The 27652-nt window shown below is 62.2% G+C and overlaps 1 protein-coding gene across 10 annotated transcripts; it reads right to left on the reverse strand.

Moving 5' to 3' along the window:
• Positions 1-1271: 1271 nt before the first annotated feature.
• MICALL2 (MICAL like 2) lies at positions 1272-27524 on the reverse strand. 10 transcript variants are annotated; one of them, XM_028845482.2, is made up of 17 exons: positions 27238-27524; positions 17998-18046; positions 16362-16503; positions 15294-15484; positions 14044-14153; positions 12415-13197; positions 9956-10248; positions 8144-8237; positions 7474-7634; positions 6580-6735; positions 6030-6094; positions 5832-5955; positions 5625-5715; positions 5102-5175; positions 3675-3789; positions 1880-1921; positions 1272-1496 (listed from the first exon to the last, which is right to left on the reverse strand). In XM_028845482.2, the coding sequence occupies exons 1-17, from the start codon at positions 27378-27380 to the stop codon at positions 1289-1291; spliced, it is 2841 nt and encodes a 946-aa protein (XP_028701315.2). In that variant the 5' UTR covers positions 27381-27524; the 3' UTR covers positions 1272-1288. The 10 variants fall into 10 exon arrangements, with proteins under 10 accessions (XP_028701315.2, XP_077852046.1, XP_028701314.2 ...); XM_077995920.1 differs by having other exon boundaries at positions 1875-1921; XM_028845481.2 differs by having other exon boundaries at positions 14044-14159.
• Between the last annotated feature and the right edge of the window lie 128 nt (positions 27525-27652).

The raw sequence follows: 27652 nt of genomic DNA on the forward strand, positions 1-27652 counted from the left end.
AGAAGTCTCCGGGGGGCTCCAGGGTCCCCCTGCTGCCGGCCGCCACCTCCCGGTCCTTGGAAGGCACAGGCATTTCCACCAACACATTCGATCCCAGTGGCCTGACGCCAAGAGAGGCCTCGGGGCCAGGCAGAGCACGGGCCTCACTCCCCACTCACTGCTGTGTGCAGGTGACCCATGGCCTCACCTGGGGGAACCCCTGTCCCTCCATGGGGGCCCTGAGTAGCCGACGGGAGCAGGGGGTACAGAGGGAGGCAGCAGGGGTCTCGCCATCAGCAGAGGGCAAGAGAGCACCTCTGTGCTCCCCTACCCTCATCCCTGCCCCAGGCACACTGGTGGGCCCTTCCAGTCCTCACGTGGCCCCCAGGCAGCCCATATCCACCAAAGGCTCAGAGAGGGCAGTGCCCTAGCCCGAGGCCAAACAGCTGCCAGGAGCAGAGCTGTGACTGCAGAGACGGTGCTCCATCCGTGCCCCCCAACCCACCCTCCCTTCCACGCCCCACACCCAGCTCACGTTCCAGGAGACCTGAGACCCTCAAAGGCACAGACAGAAGGCCACGGAACGCCAGAGGCCTGCCCAGCACAAGCTCCCTAGGGCCCATGTGCACATGGTAGGGGCTCCAGGCTCTGAACCTGCTCTGGCCCTGCTGGGACCCGTGGGGGTCTCGACCCCACCAGCCACCAGGTAGAGAGCACTGGTGCTTTGCCACGGCTGAGGGTTCCCCAGGGCCGCTGCAGAGGCTCCCACAGCAGCTGAAATAGCGCAGTGACAAGCAGCTGAAGCCGGCCCCTCCCCAACAGATGGGGAGACTGAGGCTTGCAGGGAAGCTGCACTCCTGACTCAAGGCTCCTCCCATGACATCCACTCAGTGGGAGTCAGAAAGGATGGGGCGCACCACGTCCTGCCCCAGCCACCAGGAAGTCTCCCTGACCACGGGCCACCACTCACAATCCCCCATGCCAGGCCCCAGTCCTGGGAGACCGAGGTCACACCTCTCAGGCCACGGATACGTGGCGACCCCAGCACCCAAGAGTTCCCAGGCTCCAGTCTGCACTGACGCCTCCTCTAAGGCTCCCACCAGCTCATCTGTGCCAGGAAACTGTGAGAGGGTCCACCTTCGAGGGCCAGGCCCCGAGACAGTCAGCTCCTGCCCGAGGCCACAGAGCACGTCTGTGCTGCAGGCAGAACTGGGAGGCAGCCGAGACCCCAGGCAGGTGCGGGACCGCCCAGGGGCACCGAGGCAAACGCAAGGACGCGCAGGAGGCCGGGGCCGTGTGGTCCGTTTCTTTATTGAGGCCACAGACGGTAGCGCAGGTCCCTGCTGTCCACATGCCCCTTGTAGGGACAGGAGGCCCTTCCTGAGTCCAAGTCCGAATGCCGGGTCCGGGCCGAGCCCACGGCCCCACTGGCCGCTACTGGGAGGTGCTGCTTTTGCTTTTGCTTTTTGGTGACCAGATCTTGGATAAGCGGAACTTGGACTTCTTCCTCTGGAGGCCTAGGGCACAGGTGGACAGTGAGGTCATGCTCATCGCCACCTGGCCGCAGCCCACACAAATCCCCCTGCCAGAAACATCCTTCCCTTCCACTGGCCACAGTCCGCCCTGGGCCTCCGAGCCCGCAGGAAGCCCTGTGCCCTCCCATGTGAGAACCCGCCCCGACTGGGTGCCCTGAGGGCTGGTCCCCACCATGACCACATGGTCACCAGCCGCCCCTGGCTCTCTTAGTGGCGGGAGGGAGCTCTCACCCTCAGGGTGAACCTGCCTGTCCTGTCACCAAGGCTGAGGGGGGCCCCGACACCTGCCCCCCACCCCAAGCTGGAGGCCCGGCCCACCCAGCCAGCCAGCCCAGCCCCCAACATCCCCGGCCCAGTCACCCAGCTTCTCAATCATGTCCCGCAGCATCTGATCCTCCTCTTGTTCCCTGAAACGGGACCAGGGTGGCCGTGAGTGACAACAGCAATAGCAACGTGCTCTGGAGGGGCCACCGGACAGTCTCCAGCCAGCCTCACCCCAGTGAGTCTCCAGCAGCCGTACCCCAGCCCCGAGCTCCACCTGGACCCATGCCACCTGCCCCTTCCTGCTGACAGGCCTCACGTCGAGACCTTGCTCCCAACAATGCCAGGTCCCTGTCCTCTCCAGGGCCAGCCCCTCAACAGTGACCTGGACAGAAGGCCCGGGCCGACCACACCAGGGACCTGGACAGGAGGGCCTGGGTCAACCACACAGGTGACCTGGTACAGGAGGGCCCTGGGAAAACCACACCAGTGACCTGGACAGGAGGCCTCGGCCGACCACACAGGTGACCTGGACAGGAGGCCTCGGCCGACCACATCAGTGACCTGGACAGGAGGCCCAGGCCAACCACACAAGTGACTTGGTACAGGAGGCCCGGGCCGATCACACAGGTGACCTGGACAGGAGGCCTCGGCCGACCACACAGGTGACCTGGACAGGAGGCCCGGGCCAACCACACAGGTGACCTGGTACAGGAGGCCTTGGCCGACCACACAGGTGACCTGGACAGGAGGCCTGGGCCAACCCATGCCAAGGCCCCTTCACGCTCCCAGAAGGTCTCACAGAGGTGGACTTCAGCTGCCGACCCTGCGTGCCATGTGCTGGACCCCTCATGAGATGAGATAGGAAAGCTGTCGGGGATGGTCACACAGTCCGTGCAGGAGCCAGGAGACACATGTGGCCTTGGAAGTTCAAGTTAAAAACTAAGGCTTTGGCCGGGCGCAGTGGCGCACGCCTGTAATCCCAGCACTTTGGGAGACTGAGGCAGGTGGATCACGAGGTCAGGAGATCGAGACCATCCTGGCTAACACAGTGAAACCGCGTCTCTACTAAAAATACAAAAAAATTAGCTGGGCGTGGTGGCGGGCGCTTGTAGTCCCAGCTACTCGAGAGGCTGTGGCAGGAGAATGGCGTGAACCTGGGAGGCAGAGCTTGCAGTTAGCTGAGATTGCGCCCTGCGCTCCAGCCTGGGCAAAAGAGTGAGACTCCTCTCAAAAAAAAAAAAAAAAAACCCTAAGACTTTATGGCCAGTTACAGTGGCTCACGCCTGTAATTCCAGCACTTTGGGAGGCCAAGGCAGGCAGATCACCTGAGGTCAGGAGTTCGAGACCAGCCTGGCCAACACGGTGAAAACCATACAAAAAATTAACCAGGCATGGTGGTGCGAGCCTATAACCTCAGCTACTCGGGAGGCGGAGGCAGGAGAATCGCTTGAACTCGGCAGATGGAGGTTGCACTGAGCCGAGATCACACCACTACACTCCAGCCTGGGCAACAGGAGCGAAACTCCGTCTCAAAAAACCAAAAACAAAAAAAATTAGCCGGGCATGGTGGTGTGGGCCTGTAATCCCAGCTACTTGAGAAGCCGAGGCAAGAGAATCATTCGAACCTGGAAGGTGGAGGTTGCAGTAAGTCAAGATCGCACCACTACACTCCAGCCTGGGGGACAGAGCAAGAGTCCACGTCAAAAAAAAAAAAAAAGGACTTTTGAAAAGTTCCCAATGGCCACATGTGGCCCCTGGCTGCTGTACCAGTCAGCACAGACGATAACCGCCTGGACAGAAAGTTCTACAGGGCCGGCTGACCCTGAGGGCTGGGAGCATGGACCAGGTGACCAGTCCTGGCCTGGCTGGGAGGGGACCCTGGCGCCTGACCCTCACCGGAGCCGGTCCTCGTCCAGTGAGTCCACGATATCACTGCGGTCATTCACGGTGCTCACGTACCGCTCCAGCAGCTCCTGCTCCTGCTGCCGCTCCTGTGGGGACTTCAGAGCCTCTGCGGGGACGGCTCTGTCAGCAGGAGCCCCCCCGCCCCGCTGCCACTGCCATGACCCCACAGGACACAATGTCCCTGCCACCCAAGCGCCAGGCTCCTCTTTTGGAGGAGGAAGGTGTGGTCTTGGGGACACCTGGAGCAGAATGAATGAGTGAATGAATGAGTGAATGAGTGAATGAATGAGTGAATGAGTGAATGAATGAGTGAATGAATGAATGAGTGTATGAGTGAATGAGTGAGTGTATGAGTGAATGAGTGAGTGTATGAGTGAATGAGTGAGTGTATGAGTGAATGAGTGAGTGTATGAGTGAATGAGTGAGTGTATGAGTGAGTGAATGAGTGAGCAAGTGAATGAGTGAATGAATGAGTGAATGAGTGAATGAATGAGAGTGAATGAGTGAATGAATGAATTAGTGAATGATGAATGAGTGAATGAGTGAATGAATGAGTGAATGAATCAGTGAGTGAATGAGTGAATGAGTGAATGAGTGAATGAATGAGTGAATGAATGAATTAGTGAATGATGAATGAGTGTATGAGTGAATGAGTGAAGGAGTGAATGAACGGATGAGTGAGTGAATGAACAGATGAGTGAATGAACAGATGAATGAGTGATGAATGAATGAGTGAATGAGTGAATGAATGAGTGAATGAATCAGTGAGTGAATGAATGAGTGAAAGAGTGAATGAATGAGTGAAAGAGTGAATGAATGAGTGAAAGAGTGAATGAATGAGTGAAAGAGTGAATGAATGAGTGAAAGAGTGAATGAATGAGTGAAAGAGTGAATGAATGAGTGAATGAGTGAGTGAAGAAAGGAACCGCCATGTCAGAGCCCGAGTGTTGGGACCCTTCCCCGTCATCTCGCAGAAACACCACCCGCTACAGAGATACGGACACTGAGGCCCAGGGCATTGTTGTCCCTGCCACACAGCAAGGAAAGGACAGAGGCGGATGGCCACAGCCTGCGCCCTCAGCCAGGGCACCGGGCATCACAAGACAAATGCCCACGGCTCACCCTGACTGTTGCTACACTAAATATCTTAAGTGAATTGATGTGTTTAATCCTCACAACAGCCGTGTGAGGTGGGTACTGCGAGCATTCTCACTGTGCAAGGGCTGAAACCCAAGCACAGCAAGGTTAAGTGCCTTGGCTGAGGACACACAGCCAGGAGGTGGGAGAGCTGAAACTCGAATGCAGGCCCGCCTGGCTCCAGGGAAGGTCTCACCACGGCCCCCAGGCACTCTGGGCTCCGCGGCATCCCTGGCTGGGGTGGGGCCCCTTGGCTTTTGGCTGGCGCACGGGGGACGCACCAGGCTTGGCCATGAGCCGGCGCAGTTCGCCCTCGATGTCCAGCTGCTGCTCCTCCAGACGCTGGTCCTTGGACCTGCAGCACAGACATGCGTCTGAGGCCTGACTCTGCCGCCCCGTCCCCTGCCTGGCCCGCCCAGCCCACAATGAGGGCCTGGACCTGCCACATAGACACGCATCTGAGGCCTGACTCTGCCGCTCCTGTCCCCCACCTGACCCACCCAGCCTGTGCAAGGGCCTGGACCTGCCACAAAGACACGCATCTGAGGCCTGACTCTGCCGCTCCTGTCCCCCACCTGGCCCACCCAGCCTGCACAAGGGCCTGGACCTGCCACACAGACACGCGTCTGAGGCCTGACTCACCACCCGTCCCCCACCTGGCCCACCCAGACAGCAACAAGGGCCTGGACCTGCTGCAGAGACACGCATCTGAGGCCTGACTCTGCGCTCCTGTCCCCGGCCTGGCCTGCCCAGCCTGCAACGAGGTCCTGGCCTTCGAGGAGGGGCACGCGGCTGGGCTCTCACTTGTACATCAGCTCTGACTCCTGTCTCAGCAGAAGCTGCTTCTCGTGAATAAGCCAGAACCAGTCCACCATGAGGCCGTCCTCAGCATCATCTGGGGAGAGGAGCCAGCTGGGGCAGGGGGGCCCACCAGGGTTCACGGCCCCTAGCCCCAGGACTGAGGGTGTCTGTGGGAGTCGGGCTGGCCCAGGACCAGGCCGAAGCGCTCACCTCCCTCGGCTGCCCGCAGCCGCTTCTCCAGCTCCACACCGCGGAGCTCCAGGGCATCCAGCCGCCTCTCGATGTCCTGCAGCTGCCTCTGTATCTCCTCCGGGGAGAGGTAGTCGGGGTGCAGCTGGGGATGGAGGTGCGGTGAGGATGCCGGAGGGCTGGGCCCCTGCCCGGCTCCGGCTCCCCACTGCTACTCACCCTGACTGGGGAGGTCACCGTCTCGCCAGGTGGAGCAGGGACATTGGCCGGGGACAAGGGTCTCCCTGGAAAAGGGGCAGGGTGAGCCTCCGGGACCTCGGCCACCAGGCCCTAAGCGACCAGGACACAGCTTGGAAGGGTCCTGACCTCAGCACAGCTGGCCTCAGCCCTGCCTCCCTAATGACCCGCATGCCCACTGGGCTGCCCTGCCCCAGCCCCACCGACATCTGAGTGGCCTCCAGGCCCGGCCCCACCCTGCACCCTGCCCTCCTCCAGGTCAGCAACACCCAATCACCCCAGTCCCTCAAGCTGCCAGGAGCAGACATTCATGATCATCAGGAGTCTGTGACAAGGCGCTCTGAGACAGCTGGGGTCTCTATTCACGAGGGAGGGCCTAGGACACAGGGCTGGGTCCTTCCTCCAGGCTATCCCTCCATTCTAGGCCCTGTGAGCTCCTATGCATCCTCCAAAGCCCCAGCAGGCATTACCTCCTCAGAGGAAGGCTCCCTTCACCTACACTCCAAACAGCAGTAGCGTCTCTGGGGCTGACCTGGTTTGCCCTGAAGGTGAGGTTTCTTCTCCTCCTCCTTCCAGCTCTGCGCTCGGGCTTCCTGTTCAGGGGGCTCCGGACGAAGCCAGTTGTCAGAAACGTCAAGGCTGGCAGGGATGGCCAGTCTCCTGCGGCGGGGTGGGGAGGGGGACCTGGCTGCCCCCAGGTGGGGAGACAGAGCCACGTGTCAGAGCAGGGCCACTGGGAGCCTGGGGTCTGTCCCGGCACAGCCAACAGCTTGCTGGGTAGCCCAGTCATCCCTGTGCCCTGGGCCTCCCGACTGACACAGGGTTGGCATCACAAGGCCTACACCCACGTCCTGCCCAACCTAGCCATGTCTCCCCAGGGGGCTAACCCAGGGGGCTAACCCAGGGGGATGCTGGCTGCTCAGGGTCACACAGGAAGTGGCACGAGAGCTGGATATGGATCTAGGGCACCTGTGAGTGCTGGGAATACACAGAGAGATGTGTGCACACACATGCATCACACACATGAACATGGGTGCACACACGAACACACATGCATCACACACATGAACAGACATGCACATGCATCACACATGCATCACACACAACACAGGTGCACGCACTGACACATGCATCACACACATGAACAGACGTGCACATCATCACACATACACACATGCATCACACATCAACACAGGTGCACGCACGGACACATGCATCACACACATGAACACAGACACATGCATCACACGAACACAGTTGCACACACATGCACACAAGCCTGCCCAGGACCACCAGCACCTCTGGCTGACCACAGCCCCTTCCCACACACCCCAGGAGGTGGCACTACAGGTCCAGTCCCGGGGCCCCACCCAAGGGGGATGGCCAGCTAGGCACCTGGGGGCCCCTGGGTCCCGTCCAGCAGTACCTGGGAGGCTGGGTCCTGGGCTGGCTGGGCGCGGCGTCCTCTCAGGTCTCACGGGGGTCAGGGTGATGTGGACACTCCCCGCAAAGCTGCCTGAGACCTTCCCGGGGGTCTCCCCCGCCCTCAGCTCTGCCAGGGCCCGTGGTTCCTTGGGCTTCAGAGTCCTGGGCAGAAGGCATGAGGTCGGAACCCGAGCTACCAGCCCCAGGCCTGGCCCACCCGGAGGGGCTCCCAGGCCATGTGTAGAGCAGCTCGAGGGAGCAGGTGGCCTTCTGAGCAAATACCACCTCCCAGCCCACCTACTACACCTGCTAGGACCCTCCCACAGACACAGGTGTGTGCACCACTACCTGCTGTGGTGCGAACCAGACTCCAGGTGTGAGCTCTGGGCCCCCACGGGACCCACACACGGAGAGACTCCACCCCAGCTGCAGGCGTGGTGCGTGAACCCACACGGGGGCTGCCATGCCCAGGTGAGGCACACAGGAACACTGTCCCCAAACCAGGGAGAGCGGCCCCCATGTCCCTCAGGTGGGGTGACTTGGCCTCTGCTACTCACAGGGAGGTGCGTCCATCCCTGGATGGGCGTGTCAATCGGTCGATTACATACTCACTGCATTTATTAAGCACCTATGGTGTACCAGGCCCTGGGCCAGCCCCACCCATCCCTAACCTCTCAGCTGGGCTTCTCCTGTCCACGGGCTTCAGATTCGCTCTCCATCCTGCCGGCCCATCCTCCTGGCCTTCCTGGGGGCTGGCGCTCACGTCTGGGTGGGAGGCAAGGGGTCTGGGTATAAGGAGGGAGTGCTGGGAATGGGGTGTCTGCAGGGAGGGCTGTGCCTCCCCCTGCCATCTTCCCACAGCCACTCCACCCTCAGACACCCCCACAGCCAGCTGGCCTGTGGGCATCAGGAGCACCACGCAGGGGGTCAGGGGAAGGGGCTCCCAGCTGGGTCTCCCGTGCTGTGTCCCTGGCGGAGTCTCTCCCTGCCTCTGGGCCTCAACTTCCCCTTCTGCCAAATGGGTGGGGACATGGCAGGGTGAGCCCCATGGACTCTGATCCTCTGTCCGCCTGTGCAAGGGGAACACCTGAACCGCGGCTGCTCGTCTGTAGGCTTTCTTGGCTCCTGGGTCCTGTTCAGCAGGGCTCAGGGTGTGGCTTTAACCATGAGAACTCAGTTGAAGGGAAGGATCTGGAAAAACCCTTTGCAGCCCAGTGTGTTCTCAGCCCAGCTCGATAAAGCCGCGGGAACCTCTAGCTTTTTACTAGGCACCCCCAGATGGCAGGGACGGCCAGTCTCCCATGGTAAAGTGGGGAGGGGGACCTCGGCTGCCCCCAGGTGGGGAGACAGAGCCATGCATCAAAGCAGGACTGCCGGGAGCCTGGGGTCTGTCCCGGCACAGCCAACAGCTCGCTGGGTAGCCTGGCCATCCCCGTGCCCTGGGCCTCCCGGCTGGCACAGGGTTGGCCTCACAAGCCCTATACCCACATCCTGCCCAACCTGGCCATGTCCACGCAGGGGGCTAACCCCTGGTGGGCTACCCCCAGGTGCCTAGAAAAAACCTAGCTCCCTGTTCCCAAAAACATGTGAGCCCATAAAATAGGACTGTGTGGTCCAGGGAGGCCCCAGGAAGAGCTCCCAGCCCAGGAGGCACCAGAGCCCTCAGGACACAGGGCATTGTCACCAGAACACCATCTGGGGGGACGGGGCACAGGGCACCATCACTGGGACACCAGCGGGGGGGGGGTGGGGGACAGGGCACAGGGCACCATCACTGGGACACCAGCAGGGGGGTGGGGGATAGGGCACAGGGTGCTATCATCAGGACACCAGCCGTGGGGGACACGGCACAGGGCACCACACTGGGACACCAGCGGGGGGGGCGGGGGATGGGGCACAGGGTGCTGTCATCAGGACACCAGCCGGGGGAGCAGAGAGGGCATAGGGCATTGTCACCTGGACACAACCTGGGGGGCGGAAGGGGCACAGGGTGCTGTCACTGGGACACCACTGGGAGGTATGGGGCACAGGGCGCCATCTCCAGTACGTGGCGACACAGTGCCACAGCAACAATGCAATGTTGTCAAACAAAGCAACAGGCAGAAACTGCAAAACACCAGTGGAGAACAGGAGGCCTGACCACAGCAAAGCCAGGCCACTGTGAGCCGCCAGGTGTCACTGCCAGACTGAGCTGAGCGGGATGCTGCAGGGATGGGCTGCAGGCATCTGCAGGGGGTGCGGATGGGGTGGGGTGGGGTGGGCTGGGCAACAGCGCCGGGGGACAGCATAGCCCTGAGGACGTTTGCAGCCACCGCACAGAGAGAGCGCCAGGACCCCAGGAGGCTGTGAGCAGGTGTCATGGAGGACAGAGACGGAGACGGAGACGGAGAGGAAGGCAGGCGGGGGTGATGGTGAAACTGGCCAGGGCAGAGTCCCAGAGCTGCAGGCCCCCATGGCCTCCTGTGTCCCAGCCCCTTACTCACCCTGCGTTAAGGTGGTGCTTTTACCCTTTGCCGTCGGCGCCTCTGGCTTCGGCCTGGAGCCAGCACCCACCCTGCCGACCCCCGAGGGTTCGGCCAAGCTCCTCCTGCCTGCCGGGGGCAACACGGATGCCTGAGAGGTGCTGCTCGTGCTCAGGGGGGCTGGTGGGTCCGTCCTTGAAGGGATGCCAAAAGCCTGGGGAGACGTGGGCTGTAATGGCTTGGCTAAGGGACTTGCTTGTGGTGTTTCAGTTTTGGGCTGAGAACTGGGAACAGGGGCAGTGGCTGGGGAGGGCCTGTAAGTAAAAGAGCATGTATCAGGCACAGCTGGATCCAGGCGCCCTCCCGCCATTACCCGAGGCTGCTCCTCCGCCTCCCCAGCAGCTTGCTCCCAATGCCCACCCTCCGGACAGAGTCCCACCATCACCCCAGGCCACCCTCCACCTCCCACCATCACCCCAGGCCACCCTCCACCTCCCACCATCACCCCAGGCCACCCTCCACCTCCCACCATCACCCCAGGCCACCCTCCACCTCCCACCATCACCCCAGGCCACCCTCCACCTCCTACCACCACCCCAGGCCACCCTCCACCTCCCACCATCACCCCAGGCCACCCTCTACCTCCCACCATCACCCCAGGCCACCCCTCCGCCTTCCCAACCATCACCCCAGGCCACCCCTCCACCTCCCACCATCACCCCAGGCCACCCCTCTGCCTCCCCGACCATTGCGCCAGGCCACCCCTCTGCCTCCCTGCAGTTTGCTTCCAATGCCCAGCCTCTGGCAGCAGGATGGACCACCCTGGCAAGGGACGGGCCACAGACACCTGTTTCTGGCATGAGCATATGCGGTGGCTGATTCTACTCTCCCGTGAAATCCAGTGTTGGCTGAGATTAAAACATCCGCCCCCGAAACACATCACACACCCAGGCTGGAAGCATCTGAGGCTTTGTCAGAGCCTGGGCCGGCCTGGGCTGCCAGGTTCAGTCCTATGTGACACAGTCTCTCCAGCCCAGCCAGACACACAGACACAGGGCCAGACATGAGGCCTCCGTGCCTTCCTGCTTTCCCTCGGGCACGTGCCGGGAGTGAGGCTGCCAAAGCTGAGGTGGGGGCACCAGGTGCCTCCCCATCCCCGAGCCAGTGCCTCCATGTCCCCACCCCGCTCGACAACCAGGTTCCTTCCCCCCTTTCCCCCGACACCGGGCTCAGGGGTGACCAGACCTGGGCTGACCAGAGCTGGGCTCCTCCCCAGCCACACGTGCCCCCTACCCCCCACCTAGGAAGCACTCCCTGGAGCCCCCCACACTCATCCTCAGTCCCTAGGATGCCCTGGACACCCGCCAGTGCCAGGAGGAGCAGAGCGAACTCGCTCTTCTCCTGCCTGTGGCCACCCTGGAGGCTCTGGGCACCCCCTGCTGCCCAGTGCGCGGGCAGGAGGCAGCTCTGAGCAGGGGACGCCTGCACCACCCAATACGGGGCAGCAAACAGCGTTGCCAGCCAGACCACAACAAGTGTCCTCACTCGTTAAGTGACTGTACTTGGTTGAATGGTGACCCCTAAAATTCACGTCCCCTGGGAAGCTCAGAGTGTGACCTTATCTGTAAACCATCTTGGCAGCTGTAATCATGTTAAGATGCACCCACGCTGGGTTAGGGTGGACCCTAGTCCAACGACCAGTGTCCTTAGGAGAGACAGAAGAAGAGAAGACAGACAGAGAGAAGGCCACGTGGAGACGGAGGCAGAGACTGGAGGGAGGCGGCCACAAGCCAAGAACGCTCAGAGCCGTTGGGAGCTGGAAGAGACAAGGACAGGTCCACCCCTAGTGCCCTGGAGGGTGCGCGGCCCTTCCCACGCCTCGAGGTCGGACTTCTGGCCTGCGGAACTGTGAGGGAGTAGATTTCTGCTGCGTAAGCTGCCCAGGGAGGGGGTCTTTGGAAACTGATGCAGCGCCCCCCTCTACCCGTCCACATCATCTGCCCAGGGTCCAGGCACGGGCAGGCACGGGGCCCAGGCATGGAAGGTCAGGGCCCGGCTGGACTCAGACAAGGTGACACTCAGCCTAGCCAGTGTGGGTCCTGCTCGCAACCTGTCCCTGCATCTGTGAAATGGGCGTAGGGCCCTTGTGATCCAAGGGAGTGCGGCACCGTGAGCCCTAGAGCAGCAGCGCCACCTCACCGATGATGCCCTCGAACACAGGTAGACACCAGGTTTTCCGTAAGGACCCAGCTCCCACCATCCTGACCACAGGCACTGCCGTCCTGGCTCCTCCTCCCCATTCCCCAGAGGAGGAAACAGGCGGGGGAGGTTCAGTCCCCAGGACCGCGCAGCCAGGGAGGGGCAGCGCCCCCAAGCCCTCTGGCCTCCTGGGGTCCCTCTGGCTGGTGCATAGAGGCCACACCCCCCACGCCACTCACCTGGTGCATAGAGGCCGCACCCCCGGTCCCCACGCCACTCACCTGCCAGGCGTCGGAGTGCCAGCCTCTTCCAGCGCCGAGAGGGCCTGCCTGAGGAAGTTCCGTGCCTGCTCCTTGCTGCTGTCCCTGGAAGGAGCAAGTGACGACGCAGGACCCCTGCCAGCAGGGCTGGTGCCGGGGGGCACCGCTGATGTTTGGAAAAACTTATTCCGGGCCTGCTGGGTCCTGGAGGCAGATGGGGTCCAGGCTGGGGGGTCCACGGTGGCTGCAGACGTGGAGCTTGAACTGACCGTGGTTTGAGGAGCTGCCACTCGGGGAGCTCCCCCGCCCTGGGATGTGGCCGGGCGAGGGTCTGGGGCACTCGGGGGCACAGGGGGATGGGAGGCGGCCGCTGCTGTGCGCTGGGCAGCTGACGACCAGCCCATCGGGGAGCTGTTGGTCACACGAGGGCGGACTTTCCCCTCCAGGGGAGTGGGGGCCGCGCAGCTCTCAGAGGGCCTGGCTGGGCTCCTCACACGGACGGACGCGGCGCTGGTGGCTGGAGGGTTGGGTGTGGTCGGAACGGAAGCCCTGGCAGGCGAGTTGCCTGCAGCAGGCTCCCAGGCCGACGGTCTGGCCTTGGGCTTGTTCGCCTCCTGGGCCTTCTGCGGGGAACAGGGGGTCCTGGAATTCACAGCCATGGCCCCTGGCCGTTGGGGGACCAGACCAGGCAACTTGGGGCTTGCAGAGGTAGTCGCAGGGAGGTGACTGGTGCAGACGAAGGCGCCCGGCTCTCCGGTGGCCCTGTAGGCCCCCGAGTGCAGCGTGCAGGAGCACTGCTTGCACCTGGGGGAGGAAAGGCACAGGAGCCCCAGCTCAGCACCGCCCGCCCCGCCATGCATTCACCATGTGCTCCCAGAGCAGGCATTTCGGACTCCCGTGTCCACTCTCGAGGTCGCCGATTCATTCAACAAATACCTCTTCTCAGGGTCCCTAACCCCTTGAGTCACAGACCCCACCAAAATCCTTGTTTGGGGTGCAGACCCCAGAGAGTACTCACGCATGTCAGCAGACACGCACCCACAGGCCACCCCAGGCCCCACTTCGGGGCCGACTCACCCCGGCCCCACAGACTGGGGGATGGAACTGGGGGGACTGACCCACCCCAGCCTTGCAGAGCTGGGGACAGAAGGAGGGGGAACAGCTCATCCTTAAGAGCCCCCATCCGGTGGCAGGGAGGGGCTGGGGATGGCCACTGAGTAAAACACCCCAGTGGGATGGGCTGAGGCACAGGAGGGAGACCGAGGCAGTGTGTGTGGAAGGACACTCGGGAGGGCATCTCGACAGGGGCACTGGAGGATACTGGGGCTTAGTGAGGGGCCTCAGGCCCTGGGTGTCTGGGAACAGCAGAGCATCTTGGGCTCTCAGCAACAGAGCCCGGGGTGGGGAAGAGGGTGAGGAAGGAGAGCAGTAAGGAGAGAAGAGTGAGGAGGAAGCGGGGGGGAGGAAGGGGAGGAGGAAGAAAAGAAGGAGGAGGGAAAAGGGGGAGGAGGGGGGAGGGGGAGAAGGAGGGGGGAAGAGGGGGAGGAAGAGGAGGAGAAGGATGCGGCTGGGTGGGAGGCAGTGGGAGCTGTGGGAGGGTTCTGGGAGGGGAGGTGCATACTCAGGCATGTGGGTGGACAGCGGCCCCACCTGAAGCAGCTGCGGTGGTAGAGTCTTCCGTCGGCCAGGTGCCGCTGTACCAGGTGCACGTGCTTACCGCAGATCCCGCAGATGCTGCTGACCGAGCTGCCCGATGACACCTGGCCCTGGGGAGGATGCCAGCACCTCTCAAAGTGGCCGTCCACCCAGCCCTCCCTCCTGGTGGCAGCCCACAGGCGGCCAGAAGAGCCCATCTTTTTTATTTTTTTTTTTTTGAGACAGAGTCTCACTCTGTCGCCCAGGCTGGAGTGCAGTGGCGTGATCTCAGCTCACTGCAAGCTCCACATCCCGGGTTCACGCCATTCTCCTGCCTCAGCTTCCCGAGTATCTGGGACTACAGGCGCCCGCCACCTCGCCCGGCTAGTTTTTTTTTTTGTATTTTTTAGTAGAGGCGGGGTTTCACCGTGTCAGCCAGGATGGTCTCGATCTCCTGACCTCATGATCCGCCCGTCTCGGCCTCCCAAAGTGCTGGGATTACAGGCTTGAGCCACCGCGCCCGGCCAAGCCCATCTTATAGATGGAGAACTGGCCGGGAGAGGAGCCGCCAGCAGGGTACGGTCACACCCAGGCGGGAAGCAGCCCCAGTCCAGGGACTCTAGCCCAGCCCTGGGGAGGGAGCTGGGGCCTGATGCTAGTGGTCCTTCAGTCAGGGTGGGGGCCAAGAGACAGATTCCAGGCCTCCTGCCCCATCAAGGGGCATGGATCCCATCCAATTCCCATAATCCTGGGAGCCTGGAGTGGCAGTCCAGGGGGAGCAGGGGGTGCCAACCACCAGCTATTCGCCTACCACCTTCCACCCCAACTCCACATATGAGAAGTGGGGGTGCCTGGGTTCACTGCAGAGCCGGTCTTGGGTATAGGGCATAGCCCAGCAACCCTTCTCTCCCCAGGAGGGAGGCGTCCTGGGCCCATCCAGGTTCAAGCTCTGTCCCACCTTTGTGTCCTCCCTGGGACTCAGTTTAGCCATCTGTACAAAGTGGGATCACAACCCCTGGCTTGACGGAGCCCTGGAGAGCCGGTCCTGGTGGCTCTTGCTAAGACTGAGTCCTGGACTGGGGGAGCCGCATCCCTGCCCGGGTCTCATGGCTTAGGGGCTGTACCCCCTTCCGGGTCCCATGACTTAGAGGCCACACCCCCTCCGGGTCCCGTGGCTTAGGGGCTGCACGTAGTCCCACAAGCCCCCTCTGCACCCGCAGGTGGAAAACCCAGGGAACCAGGGGGAGGGCGGGCTGGGAGCTTACAGTCTTGGGGGGTGGACCCTCTGCACCCCCATTCCTCCTCTGTTCCACAGGGTTTGTCTGGGCTGGAGATAGTGGAGGCTTCCGGGTGGGGGTAGGCGACGGCAGCGTGGCTGGCTGGACTGGAGCCTTCTTCTCAGACGGCTCCTCCTCAGAGTCCTCCGAGGCCCTCTTCACGCCTGCCATGCCCCCAACTGGCAGGAAACAAGCAGGGGTTGGGAGGGTCCCAGGCCTGGCTCTGAAAGGGTCTAGGTCCCTCCAGAGGTCCCAGTGCCCGGCACAGGCCTTGGTGCCTGGGGGAGACCTCGGGGCCCAGGGCTGGGGAGAGGTAGCCCTGAGGGCACATTTTTCTGGCACAGCCCCGAGTAGGTCCCCACTCCTTCCCTCCCCACTCAGAGCCCCAGCTGGGGTCAGGGAAAAGGGACTTTTCTGTTTCTCCAGCAGGCAAGGCAGGCCCTGTGCCCAGAATGGTTCCGGGGATTTCTAAACCCTAGAAGAGGAATGTGGGGGTGGGGGGTGGGGAGCTGAGCTCTGCACACACAAAGGCGGGGCCTGTCCCTCCCCTGCCCAGTTCTCTCTGGGGCCCCCACCCTGCCAGGCCAGCCTGGCTTCGATAGGGTCCAAACTCAGGACAGATGAAGGCAGGCCCAGGAGCTGCCCCAGTGGGCACAGAAGCTCAGGGGTTCAGATGGGCAAACAGGCCCAGCGAGGGGCAGGGCAGCAGGAGCTGCTGGTACACCTGCCCCTCGGGGAAGCAACAGGGGCAGCTCAGCCTGCTCTGGGCAGGTGCCTGCGTGCGTCAGGGCCTGGGGATCACCTGCAGCAGGACGAGGGCCCCTGTCCCTTTTGGTGAACACACAGCCTGGGGCTTTGCATGGGGCTGGGGTTGGGATGGGGGGCGCCCGGCAAGGCCTCTCGCTGCTTCACAGCCAGTGCACAGCCCCGGTGCCCATGCCAGGAGCCATTCTTGGGGGGGCTGGGCATGGACCCCAAAAGGTCCACAGGCCTGGGAGCCGGGCCAGGGGTGGGGGCCTGGTCCTGTCTGGCTCGGCAGGCGCAGCAGGGACTCACTGGGGGAGCGGCCGTGGAAGTAGCTGTAATACTGGGACACGTAGGTCAGGATACTCAGCCGGTCAGGCACCTTCAGGGCCACCATGTCCTCGGCGTCCAGCAAGGCCGGGATGCCCAGGTGCTCCTCGGCCACGCGGAAGGCCTGCGGGAAGTGGGAGGGGGTCAGCAGGGCAGCTGGGAGCCCCCTCCTCCTCCTCCAGGCCCCAGCTCACCTCGACTCAAAGATACAGTCTTGGAGCCCAAAGAGGCATGGGTTCGAGGCTGGAGCCGGGCTCCGCGCATGTGGCCTCCCCGCCTCAGTTTACCCATCGGTGCGGTGGGGGTCACGGTCCCATCTGCACAGGACTGAGGTCGCCAGGCCTGTGGGCGCTCAAGGCCCTGCCCGGGTGAAACCTCGGGGGATCCTGCCCCTCACCAGGAGAATCCCAAGCCCCACCCAACCCAGACTTATCCGGTCTTGGTTGCAACAGCTCCCCCCAGGAGCAGGGCTGACACCCACAGACCGCCGAGCCCTCCCCAGGGCCAGAAGGACACAAAAGCGGCCGTGCCCAGGGCTCCCAGGTAACAGGTGGGGGCTGCTGGAGGTTGAGACAGGGACACGATCCCCCGTGCTGTCCAGCCCAGCAGCCACTGGCCAGGACCATTCCTGCGAGTATGGGAAGTGTGGCCGGCACACCTGAGGAACTGGACTTGTTTATTTATTGTTATTTATTATTATTTTTTTGGAGGCAGAGTCTCACTCTGTCGTCCAGGCTGGAGCACAGCCTCACCTCACTGCAACCTCCACCTTCCGGGTTCAGGCGATTCTCCTGCCTCAGCCTCCTGAATAGCTGTGATTACAGGCGCCTGCCACCACGCCCAGCTAACTTTTGTAATTTCAGTAGAGACGAGGTTTCACCGTGAACGTGTCATTTTAGTTCATTTTAATTAAGTTAAAGCTTAAATTCAAACTGTCCCTGTGCTGGCCGGGCAGGTCTGACCGTGTCTTCAGTGCTGACTGCTGGCCCTGCTGAAGGCCAGCTCCAGGGGCAGGGACGTGGCCGGGGCCTGCCTGGCACAGCACAGGACATGCCTACAGGGCGGATGGTGAGTCTGCTGGTGCCTCTGCCCACGAGGGAGCATGGAGCTTATTTTGCAGCAGGGAAACTGAGGCTGCACACAGGGAAGGGCCTGGAAGCTGAGGAGGGCAGGGCAGGACTGGAATCCTGGCAGGGCCGGGAGGCAGGTCCCATGCGGAGGGAGTGGCAGCTGGCCCACTAGAACCCATCCACAGTCCCCCACAGCTATCCCCAGACCCTTGCTCTGCCTGGGCAGACTGGGCTGAGCCCCCTGCAGTGAAGTAGGGTACCCAGCCACCTCCTGCCACCTTGCTCCCCAACTGAGGAAAAGTGGGGACAAGTATGCCCTGGACGCCAAGATAAGAGGCTATTTCTAGAACGCTAGGGTCACCCAGCCCAGGACACACTGCAGGGCCAGTCAGAGAGCCCCTGCTTCCCAGGCAGGACTCCCGAGGCAGACGCAGGGCCTGGGGGGGTCCCTTGGTCCCTCGGACGTGGGTGGGGCTTGGCGGGCCGGCTAAGCCCGCTGTGAGGCCAGGGCGGGGAAGGAGGAAGGGGCCGGTGCGGGGGCCACTCACCAGTTTATTGTTTTCATAAATGTTTTCCTTCTTGAGAGCACTGAAGTTTCTGGAAGATAAAAACACGGTGTCCAAAGCAGCTCAGAGTCCACGAAGGGAGGGGCTGGAGGGCCTCGGAGGCCATCTTGCCCAAATAGGAAAACTGAGGCCAGGAGCAGGGCTGTGAAGGAATGAGGTGGCACAGGAACACAGGTGGGCAGAGGCCAGGGCTCCCGGCCCTGCTCTGGCCACAGTGATGCTGCTGGGACCTGGTACGGCAACAGACGGCCCCAGCTTCACCTCCTGGGCCCTGGACACGCTGCCCCTCACCAGGGCTCCTGCACAGTCAGAGGTGGCAGGAAGCAGGCCCGGGAGGCGAGGTCACCAGCCCAGGGTGGTCCAGCACAGCTCAGCTCGGAGGGGACTACTCCCATCACAATGCTCGGTGACCAGGTGGGTCGCAGAGGCCTGATGTCCCCGGAGGACCACAGGGAACGGACGAGAGAGGCTCCCGGGGCAGGGGATGGTGCCACACGCAGAGAGGGCCAGCCACGCTGTCCCTGAGGGCAGGGCAGGCCCTGGATCCACCTCGCCCCAGCCATCATCACTTCTGTTGTCAGAAGGCTCACTGCTGTTCACCCTTCGGTGCCCTTCTCAGCGCTTCACAAATACCAACCTAAGGCTCACACCCAACGTGTGGAGCAGACACCGGTTATGACCACATCTCACAGAGACAGCGGCTCGGGGACCTGCCCCAGGTCACACAGCGGGGAGACAGCCGCCAAGGCCACGGAGGTTACATGGTTCTCTCTTTGGGTGATGAAGTGGCCTTCCTGGGTGCTCAGCAAGGGCCCAGCCTCACCCCCAACTCACACACTAGACCACAGGGATGCAAGCGTCCCAGGGAGTTCCTGAGGTGAGGTCCCCAGCCGGCCCGGACAGCAAGGCTCTCCTGGGGACACCAAGAGGACAGCCCCATGTGGCCTCCAGCTGGTCCTAGGACTCCTCATGGGCACCTTGGGAGGGTGCTCTGGGCAGAAAACATACCGAGATCCCACACAGGAGGCCACAGCCCAGCCCTAGGCCCTCCGACAAAACCCGCCAAGCTCCCAGCACGGGCTGCGGCTTCCGGAAGGGAGGGCTGGTTAAATCGTGATCTGGAAGCCGGGTGCAATGGCTCACGCCTGTAGTCCCGGCTACGCAGGAGGCCAAGGCAGAAGGATCGCTTGAGCCCAGGAATTTGAGATCAGCCTGGATAACACAGTGAGACCTCGTCTTGGAAAAACAAAAATACAGTGATCATGACCTGTCTGTCCACATTGCTGCCTGTGGGGTCCTGGACAGCAGCTGCTGCCACGTCAGCGTGAACTGGACTGTTCTAGAAGCTTCCTGGCCCCACAGAGGGAGCTGGGGCTACAAGCTATGTCCTGCCTCACCCCGGCCTGCATGTCTGACCCCAGCAAGCCTCAGTCTCAGGGCCTCAGTCTCCCTGTCTGAGAGGACAACTGCAGCTCCTGGTGGTGAATCTGATGGCCGTGGCTGCAGCAAACAGGAAGGCTGGGCAGGTCTCAAACGGAGAAGTGAGGACTGAGACCCCTGTGGCCACGAGGCCTGCACAGCCCTTGCCCGGCCCTGATCCCCATAAGAACGCTCCGAGGCCTGGACAGTGAGCCCATTTTACCCATTTCACAGATGGGGAAACTGAGGTCAGGCAGCTGCCATGCGGTGGGGTGGGGGGAGCGGGATGGGGGCTGCACGTTGCCCACCTCCCTCCTTAGGAAACCCCTGTCCCGTCCGCCTCCAGCCCTGCCATCCATCAGTCCTCTGCTGGGCTCCCTGAGAACCCTCCACCGTTTCCAGCTTGGACCACCTCCCAGGTAACAGGTTTCAGATGGCAGGACCACCCGGCTGCACAGGCAGAGCTTCTGCACACAGGACAAGAGGGGGCGCGGACTCCTCCCCGGCTGGACGGATGACGAGGAGCCCCCTCCCTGGGCTCAGTGGCAGGGAAAGGGGTTTCCGTCTCCTCGGGCCTGGGCCGATGCCTCTGTCTGCCTGGGCTTGTCCCCAGATAGGGTGTGACTCAAGGGCACGTGGGTGGCTGTCTATGCTCAGGGACTCTGCAGCCATGCTGGGCCTCAGCCTCAGCCCCCAGAGCTTAGGAGCTGGCTCTCCCTCCCTCTCTTCCCGTCCCCAGCCCTTTGAAAGCTCAAGCTCTGCTGCAGACCTTCCCCAGCATCGCCGACCAAAGCGGCCGTGTCCCCGGAAAGAATGCCCCGATGACCAGAAGGGCCATGTCATTGGCGGCCAGCAGGGCAGTGTCACAAGTTCTGTTTTTTCTCTAAACAAGCAGGAGGAGGAGGAGGCCGTCTACCTCCCGCATTTGCTTCTGTCCACCCCAGGGGCCGGCAGCGGCTCTGTCCAGTGGGTTTCCTAGTAGGGCCTTCTCTCCCTCAGACCCATAGTCAAGCTCTCAGAGCTCCAGGCAGATTGGGGCACCCCAGGCCCTCTGGACACATCAGGGCCAGTGCCCACACAGTGCACAGGTCTGGGCTGCTAGTTCAAGTACCACGGCCTCAGGACGAGGTTCAAGCTGCATCCCAGGCGTTTGAGGCCTCTTCAACTGGGCTGCACCACCCTGGCCAGTCCCACAGCCACCACCTGTCCCGCCCCAAGCTCTTTCCCCAGGGCCAGCCCTCCAGCCTCCAGACCGTGGCTCCACGCTCCTGGCACAGAACGGCTTTTCCCGCACTTTGCCCGATGCACCGGCCAGGCCCTCCCTAGAAGCACCTTGCCTCGCAGAGCTCACACCCCCAGGATCCCTGAGCAGCTGAGCTCAGAGGCCCGATGCTGGCAGAAATTGCAACCAGAACCGCCTGGCAAGCCCACCGAGATATCGCCAGGTGCAGACCCCACTCGTGTCTCCAGGAGCCCGCCCGAGAAAATGACGCCCTGGAGTCCTAACCTCCAACTCCCCCCACGTGACCTCATTTGGAGACAGGGTCTTTCTGGAGGTGAGAGAATTCATTTTGTCTCCTTTGGAGATCAGAGAATTCAAACAGCGTTCTTAGCGGGGAGCCCTGGCCCCGTGACTGGTGTCCTCATAAAAGGGAAAGGTGGATGCAGACACACACTGACAGGGAAGAGGAGGTGAAGGCACAGGGCGAAGACAGCCACCCCACAGCCAAGGAGAGAGGCCAGACACGTCCTCCCTCCCACCCCCAGGAGGGCCCAGCCCTGCCCACACCTCCATCTGGGACGTTGGCCTGCAGAACTGCGGGAGGACACTTTCTGTTGTTGAAGCCGCCCGTTTGGGGGACCTCATGAGGGCAGCTTGAGCAGGCGGACACCCCTGGCCTTGCCGGACAAAAATGCATCAGCTTCCCCCGACTCCGCAGGTGACCAGCTGCCCATGGTGAGACGGCCGGAACTGGGACACAGCCCCAGCTACTGCTGCAAACCTGCAGGTTGATGGCCCGAGACATGGCACCCTCTGGGGTTTAATCTCTTATTTGAAGCCTCAGAATTAAAATCAGGTATGCCATGGCCCGGCTCCAAGACACGCACCTTGGGGCCAGGCACACAGTCGGTGCCCTATAAATGCTTGTGATGCATTTGTTCTGTGCTTGGTGAGATTTCTGTGGTAGTCACTTATTCTTTCAACACTGGCTGAATGAATGAATTTGCCGAGTCTGTGTCGGTCACAAGATTTGCCCTGGGCAACTCTCGGCCGTGCGTGCCCCTGCCCGGCCACGCCTGCCCCCACCACCCCTCTAACTGACCCACGGACATCAACTTCAGCCCGTGCAGTCCAGCCGGCCTCTGCCCCGGCGCCTCTGGGGGCTCTTGGGAATGTATACCCCCCTCCAAATTCCTGGGTGGCCGACATCACACTGTTTATTTCCTGGAACAAGATTCGGCCATGGAGTGGGGAGGGCGGGTCGGGGGGGTGCACGACTTGGAAGGGAAGGAACACCAGCCGAGGCACATCCAGCACTGAGAAGGGAGCAGAGGGAGTGGGGAGAGGCAGGCGGACGGACAGCAAGAGCTGGAGACAGAGACGAAGACCCCAGCGAGATGGTGGAGGGAGGCCCAAGAGAGACAGGGACCAGACGGCACAGTCAGGACAGCAGAGAGGTGACTTGGGCAAGGAGCAAACCTCAGAGACAGTGAGGACATGGCCAGGCAGAGCTCAGGAGAGGAGGGAGTGAGCAGGGGACGGTGATAACTGGGGCGGGGGAGGCCGCAGAGCCCCCACCTTGCACACTGGGCCTCTGGAAGGAAAGTGTGGGGCCCTGGGCAGTCCCCCTGCAGTAAGCGGACAGGCAGCCCCCTCCGGCGCCTGTCCTGGAGGGTTCCGGCCAGAGGCGGCCGCAGAGGTCTGGCTACAGGCCCTGGGGCAGGAACAGAAGGCCTCTGTCCACAAGCAGCTTCCTGCTGACCCAGCCCCGCGTGGGAGGGGAGGTCAGCCCACCCTCAGCTCCAGCCCAGGAAGCGAGGGCACTGCCTGGGAGCTTCTGAGTGGGGGCCTCTGCGTGAGTCTCTCCCCTAGCCCCCAACAATAGTGGTGTCTCGGGGAGCCCCACCACCCTCGGGAGTCACTGCCAGAGGGCTCCATGCACCGCACAGTGGCTGCCCCAGCCACCCCTACTTCCTGGCCCAGCCCTGAGCTGGCCTCCAGAGCTGCAGGGACCAGGAGAGAGTTCAAGGGACCCTGCCCTGGAACTGAGGGTGCAGCAGAGACCCAACTTCACAACACCCTCCCCAGACCTGGCCACAGATCCGACAAATGCCCCCAGCCACGACCCCCAAGAAGGAGGCCAGCAACGTTCTCCTACCCGCTGGACGGCTTCCTGTGCCACGCACGCCTGCCCTCTCTCCAGCCCCACTCCCTCCCAGCCCAGACACGCTGTACCCACTGCCCCATCTGCTCAAGGGCTGTGCCTGGAGACCTGCTTGGGCCCAGGAGTGAAAGCAGCCAGCCCATGGCTGAGCCGCTCCAGCCCCGACAGGCTGACTGGCTGAGGGAGGCGAGGCAGGAGGTGGGGCTGTTTGTTCTGGGTGGTTTCTGAGCTCACCTGGCTGCCCGGCTGCCCTGTGGCACCAGTATGGAAACAGCACCTGGGGGCAGGTGCCCTGAGGCCTGGCTGCAGAGAACCCACAGCCGCAGGTGAGACGGGGCAGGTGGGCACAGGCAGGCTGACCAGGCAGAGGACCCGTCCACCCTGCCACCTCCTGGTGGGCGTGGCTGGGCGATCCTGTTTCCTGGCTGTAAAGCGGAGATTCGGACACCGCTGTGTGCCTGTGGGGCTCCCCAGTGTGGTCACACATGGCTCAAGGATCCAGGACGTGGTACACAGGAACGCCCGGATCCCCGCCCCCTCCATCCGGGGTCAGTGAGGCAGAGGCAGAACCAGGAGCCCGGGTGCCCCACCTGGCTGGCCTGGCGCCCGAGCTGGTTCCTTCACAGCTGCTGTCCCCTGAGGGCCAAGCGGAAGCACACTCTGTGTGCAGCAGGAAGGACTAAGGCCAGACAAAGGGAAGGCCTTCCTGGTGGCAGAGCTAGAGACACAGAGACAGGACGTCCACCCTTCTGCTATCAAAGGGTCTTCACTGGAAGAGGAGGGGAATGAGGTGGCAAGGGCGGGGCCTCACACAGAGTCTGACTTCAGCGCTGCCTTGAGAGGACAGCCGCTCTGTGCCTGTCCTTCACATGTGTTTCCTCCCTTCCTGAAGACTACTGGGGACGGCGGGGACAGCCGAGGGCTGCATGAGGAGACCCCCACCCCAGCCACCACCTCACCCAGAGGCACGGCAGGGAGCAGAGGCTGAGGGCACAGGATGGGGGTGATGAAGGTACAGCAGGCATGTCCAAAGAGCCAGGGGCCAGGCGTGGCGGCTCACGCCTGTAATCCCAGCACTTTGGGAGACTGAGGCAGGAGGATCACTTGAGGCCAGGAGTTCAAGACCAGCCTGGGCAATATAGCCAGACCCCATCTCAATAAAAAAGAAACAATATGCTGAGTGAAAGTAGCCAGACATAGGCCAGACACAGTGGCTCACGCCCACAATCCCAGCACTTTGGGAGGCTGAGGCGGGCAGGTGGATCACTTGAGGTCAGGAATTCGACACCAGCCTGGCCAACATGACAAAACCCTGTCTCTACAAAAAATACGAAAATCGGCCGGGTGTGGTGGTGCACCCCTGTAACCCCAGCTACTTGGGAGGCTGAGGCAGGAGGATAGCTTGAACCTGGGAGGCAGAGGTTGCTGTGAGCTGAGATCGCACCACTGCACTCCAACCTGGGCTACAGAGCGAGACTCCATCTCAAATAAACAAATAGATAAAATAAAATTAAATTAAAAATAAGAAAAATTAGCCAGGCATGGTCCCAGCTACTCGGAGGCTGAGGTGGGAGGATGGCTTAAGTCCAGGTGTTCAAGGATGCAGTGAGCTAGGATGGTGCCACCACACTCCAGCCTGGGCGACAGCGCGAGACTCCAACTCTGGAATAAAAGCAAAGGGCTCAGGCACCTGTACGAGTGCGTGTCCCCACACCCTGGTGCACACCCAACCCCCATGACACTCCTGATTTTCCATCAGCCAGGGTCTGCAGAGGCCCCCACACCCCAACACCTGTGGAAGCCTATACTAGCTTCCTCCTGCTGCTGTAACAAATTTCCACAAACTCCAGGGCTTAAAACACCAGGAATTGCCGGGCACGGTGGCTCACGCCTGTCATCCCAGCACTTTGGGAGGCCGAGGCGGGCGGATCACGAGGTCAGGAGATCGAGACCATCCTGGCTAACACGGTGAAACCCCGTCTCTACTAAAAATACAAAAAATTAGCCGGGCGTGGTGGCAGGCACCTGTAGTCCCAGCTACTCGGGAGGCTGAGGCAGGAGAATGGCGGGAACCAGGGAGGCGGAGCTTGCAGTGAGCCGAGATCGCGCCACTGCATTCCAGCCTGGGTGAGAGCGAGACTCCGTCTCAAAAAAAAAAAAAAACAAAAAACAAAAAACAAAAACACACCAGGAATTTGTTCTCTCACGGCTCTGGAGGCCGGACTCCGACGTCAAGGTGTGGGCTGGGCCTTGCTGCCTAAGGGGGCTCTCGGGGAAGATCTTTCCTGTCTCTTCCACCCCAGCCCAGGACACCCTTGGCTTTTGGCTGCATCTCTCTGATCTCTGCCTCCAAGGGCACATGGCCTTCTCCTCTGTCCTGTACATGGGCACCTACTAAGCTCCTATCATACCTACTGAGCCCCAACTGAAAGGCCCTTATCTGCAGAGCTCCAACCATGTGCTGGTATCTTCTGAGCCCAGCTCCAGGCACTGGGGATGCAGCAGTCAACAAAACAGAGCCCCGAGCCTCTGCAGCTGACAGTCCAGTGGGGACAGACGGATAAGAACCAAGTCAGCCACAGCTTGGGCAACTCCACACCTGCTGGAGCTGGGGGCAGAGGGCCTCCTCTCTCTCCTGCCTCCTTCCTGTTCTGGCCTCTGCACTCTCTGTAGCCACCCTGAGCTTTTATTCATTTACCTGTTCCCTGTCTGTCTCTGTGACCAGAACATTGCTCCCTGCATCTGGAGGCTGAGGGGAACAGGTACAGGACTCATGCTGGGTACACAGCAGGCGCTCAATAACTGTCAGTGCACTGAGGAAATATACAGCGCCCACTGTGCCAGTACATGCACACACATGTGCACCTGTGCTCACCCCTGGGCATGGCATTCAGACACACCTGAGCCGGCAGGGAGTGGAGAGAAACTCCCCAGGACCAGAGGGCCCCAAATCTCCAGCGACACCAGTGATCCATGAAGCTGGTGGTCAGCAGCCAGCAGCAACAGCTCTCCCCGCCCTGAAGGCTCTTCAGGCTGGCCCCGGCTTGGATGCCTGGGTTCAGCCACCAGCCAGCCTCACCCAGGACCCTGAATCCCCGGGGGTGGGGTCTTGCCTGCCTTCCTCCCCATTCCAGGTTTCTCCCCGTCTCCAGGTCCCTGGCCCTCTCCTAAGCTCAGCGTCAGGCTTTCCATGTGGAAGCATGTACCCTGTGCCCAGCATCTTCTGCCTGCAAGGGCAACAGAGGCACGTTCCTGACGAGGGAGAGCGGCTGCTGCCCAAATGCCACGTGGAGGCCTCCGACAGCTCCACAAATGCATGTCACAACCTCAGGGCAGGGGTTGAGGCTGTTGCTCAAGACCCCAGCTTCCTGCAGAGTGGGACCGGCGGGACAGTGTCCAGGGCACAGATGAGGAGCACCAGATCTGCACAACAGGCTGGGGCTGTGTGACCTGAGCAAGGATCCCTCCTCTTAGTTTCGGTTCTCTGGTCTGCACAGCTGGGGCCTGACAGAGGCCAGCATCCCCAGGTGCTGCCTGTGGCTCCTCCCAACCCTGAGACCTTCCCACCAAAAACACACCCAGGAGAATGCTTTGCCCAGAAGGTGCCTGAGCTGCAGGTGGCCTTTGAGGGCCCCCCTTCCTGAGCCTCTGTCCCCCTGCCCCAATGCACAGATCTCTGTCCCACCAAGCCTGGTCCCAGTCATTCGGCCAAAGAGCGTTTGCTGAGTGAGCAACCGACAGAGCAGATCCAGGCTCGAGCCAAGATGCAGCAACGGGCAGGGCCAGCTGCCCAGCTACACACACCAAGACCCTCCTGGGGGGAGACAGCCTAGTCCTCATCCCCTGCCACCTCCTGCTGCTCCCAGAGATGGGGGCTGTTCTCCATCTCCGGCCCTATCACCCGGGGCCTCAGAGGCCCAGCCGGCAGCAGCACCAGGGGTCTGGGGGCTTCCTGCCCTGCACTGGCCGCTCCCCCACAGTGGCCCTGGCTGCATCCCCCCAGGGGCCTGAACAGGATGGGGGAGGGGCAGTGCCCACACGAGGGGTATCCCAGGGACCCCATCTGGTGGCCAGACCTCAGGGCAATGAGGGCCTCAGAGGGCCCAGAGAGGCAGCTCTGCCCGCCTTTCCCAGGGACACAGAGGGGGACTGGACTGAAGCCAGGGCCCAGGAGCCGCCCTGAGTCACGGCTGACTCAGCTGGCGGGCGGGGGAACCCAGCTGCATTCGCTGTCCGGGCACACAGGCCACTAGAGACAGCCTTGGGGGGCGCACGGTGGGCTGTGCCTGCAGTGCCCATTTCCGCCCAGTCCCATGCCTCGGCTCCCCATCCCCAGCCGCCCGGGCCTCAGTTTCCCCGCCCGTGTCGGCGCGCAGCCGAACAGCAGAGGGGTCAAAGGGCGCCGGGCCGGACTCACATGAGGTCGGGCCGGTGGCGGTGCAGGATGGCGCAGAAGGCCAGGCCGTCGCGGAACGACGTGGTCATGTTGCAGATGTTCACGTCGCGGTAGCCCTCGCACTGCTGCCGGCACCACTGCTGCAGCGCCCTGATGGCCGCCATGTGAGCGGCTCGCCCGCCGCTCGGCGGAACCGCCCTCCGACACCTTCCCGCGGCTGTACCGCGCCCGCCCGCCCGGTGAGACAGACGCTGGGGCCGCTACCGCACCGCCAGACCCGCGGCGCCCACCCCGAGCTGAGCCGGACTGAGGGAGACAAGCGCCGGGTCCCGAGAGAAGCCGAGCCCGGCCCCGCCACCGCCGGCCCCGCCTCCTGATAGGCCCCGCCCCCAGCCGCCAAATCCTGCCTCCTCATAGGCCCCGTCCTTACACCTCC

Source organism: Macaca mulatta, chromosome 3, assembly GCF_049350105.2.
Source record: "Macaca mulatta isolate MMU2019108-1 chromosome 3, T2T-MMU8v2.0, whole genome shotgun sequence".
Classification (NCBI taxonomy): Eukaryota; Metazoa; Chordata; class Mammalia; order Primates; family Cercopithecidae; genus Macaca; species Macaca mulatta.

What these genes read in the sequence shown, in the direction of transcription:
- MICALL2 (XM_028845481.2), bottom strand. Translation starts at nt 27,380, where the DNA reads ATGGCGGCCATCAGGGCGCTGCAGCAGTGGTGCCGGCAGCAGTGCGAG. An exon ending in TTTATGAAAACAATAAACTG is followed by an intron (nt 16,504 to 17,997) that starts GTGAGTGGCCCC and finishes CACTTCCCGCAG; the next exon opens with GCCTTCCGCGTGGCCGAGGA. An exon ending in CGGTGACCTCCCCAGTCAGG is followed by an intron (nt 5,956 to 6,029) that starts GTGAGTAGCAGT and finishes CTCCATCCCCAG; the next exon opens with CTGCACCCCGACTACCTCTC.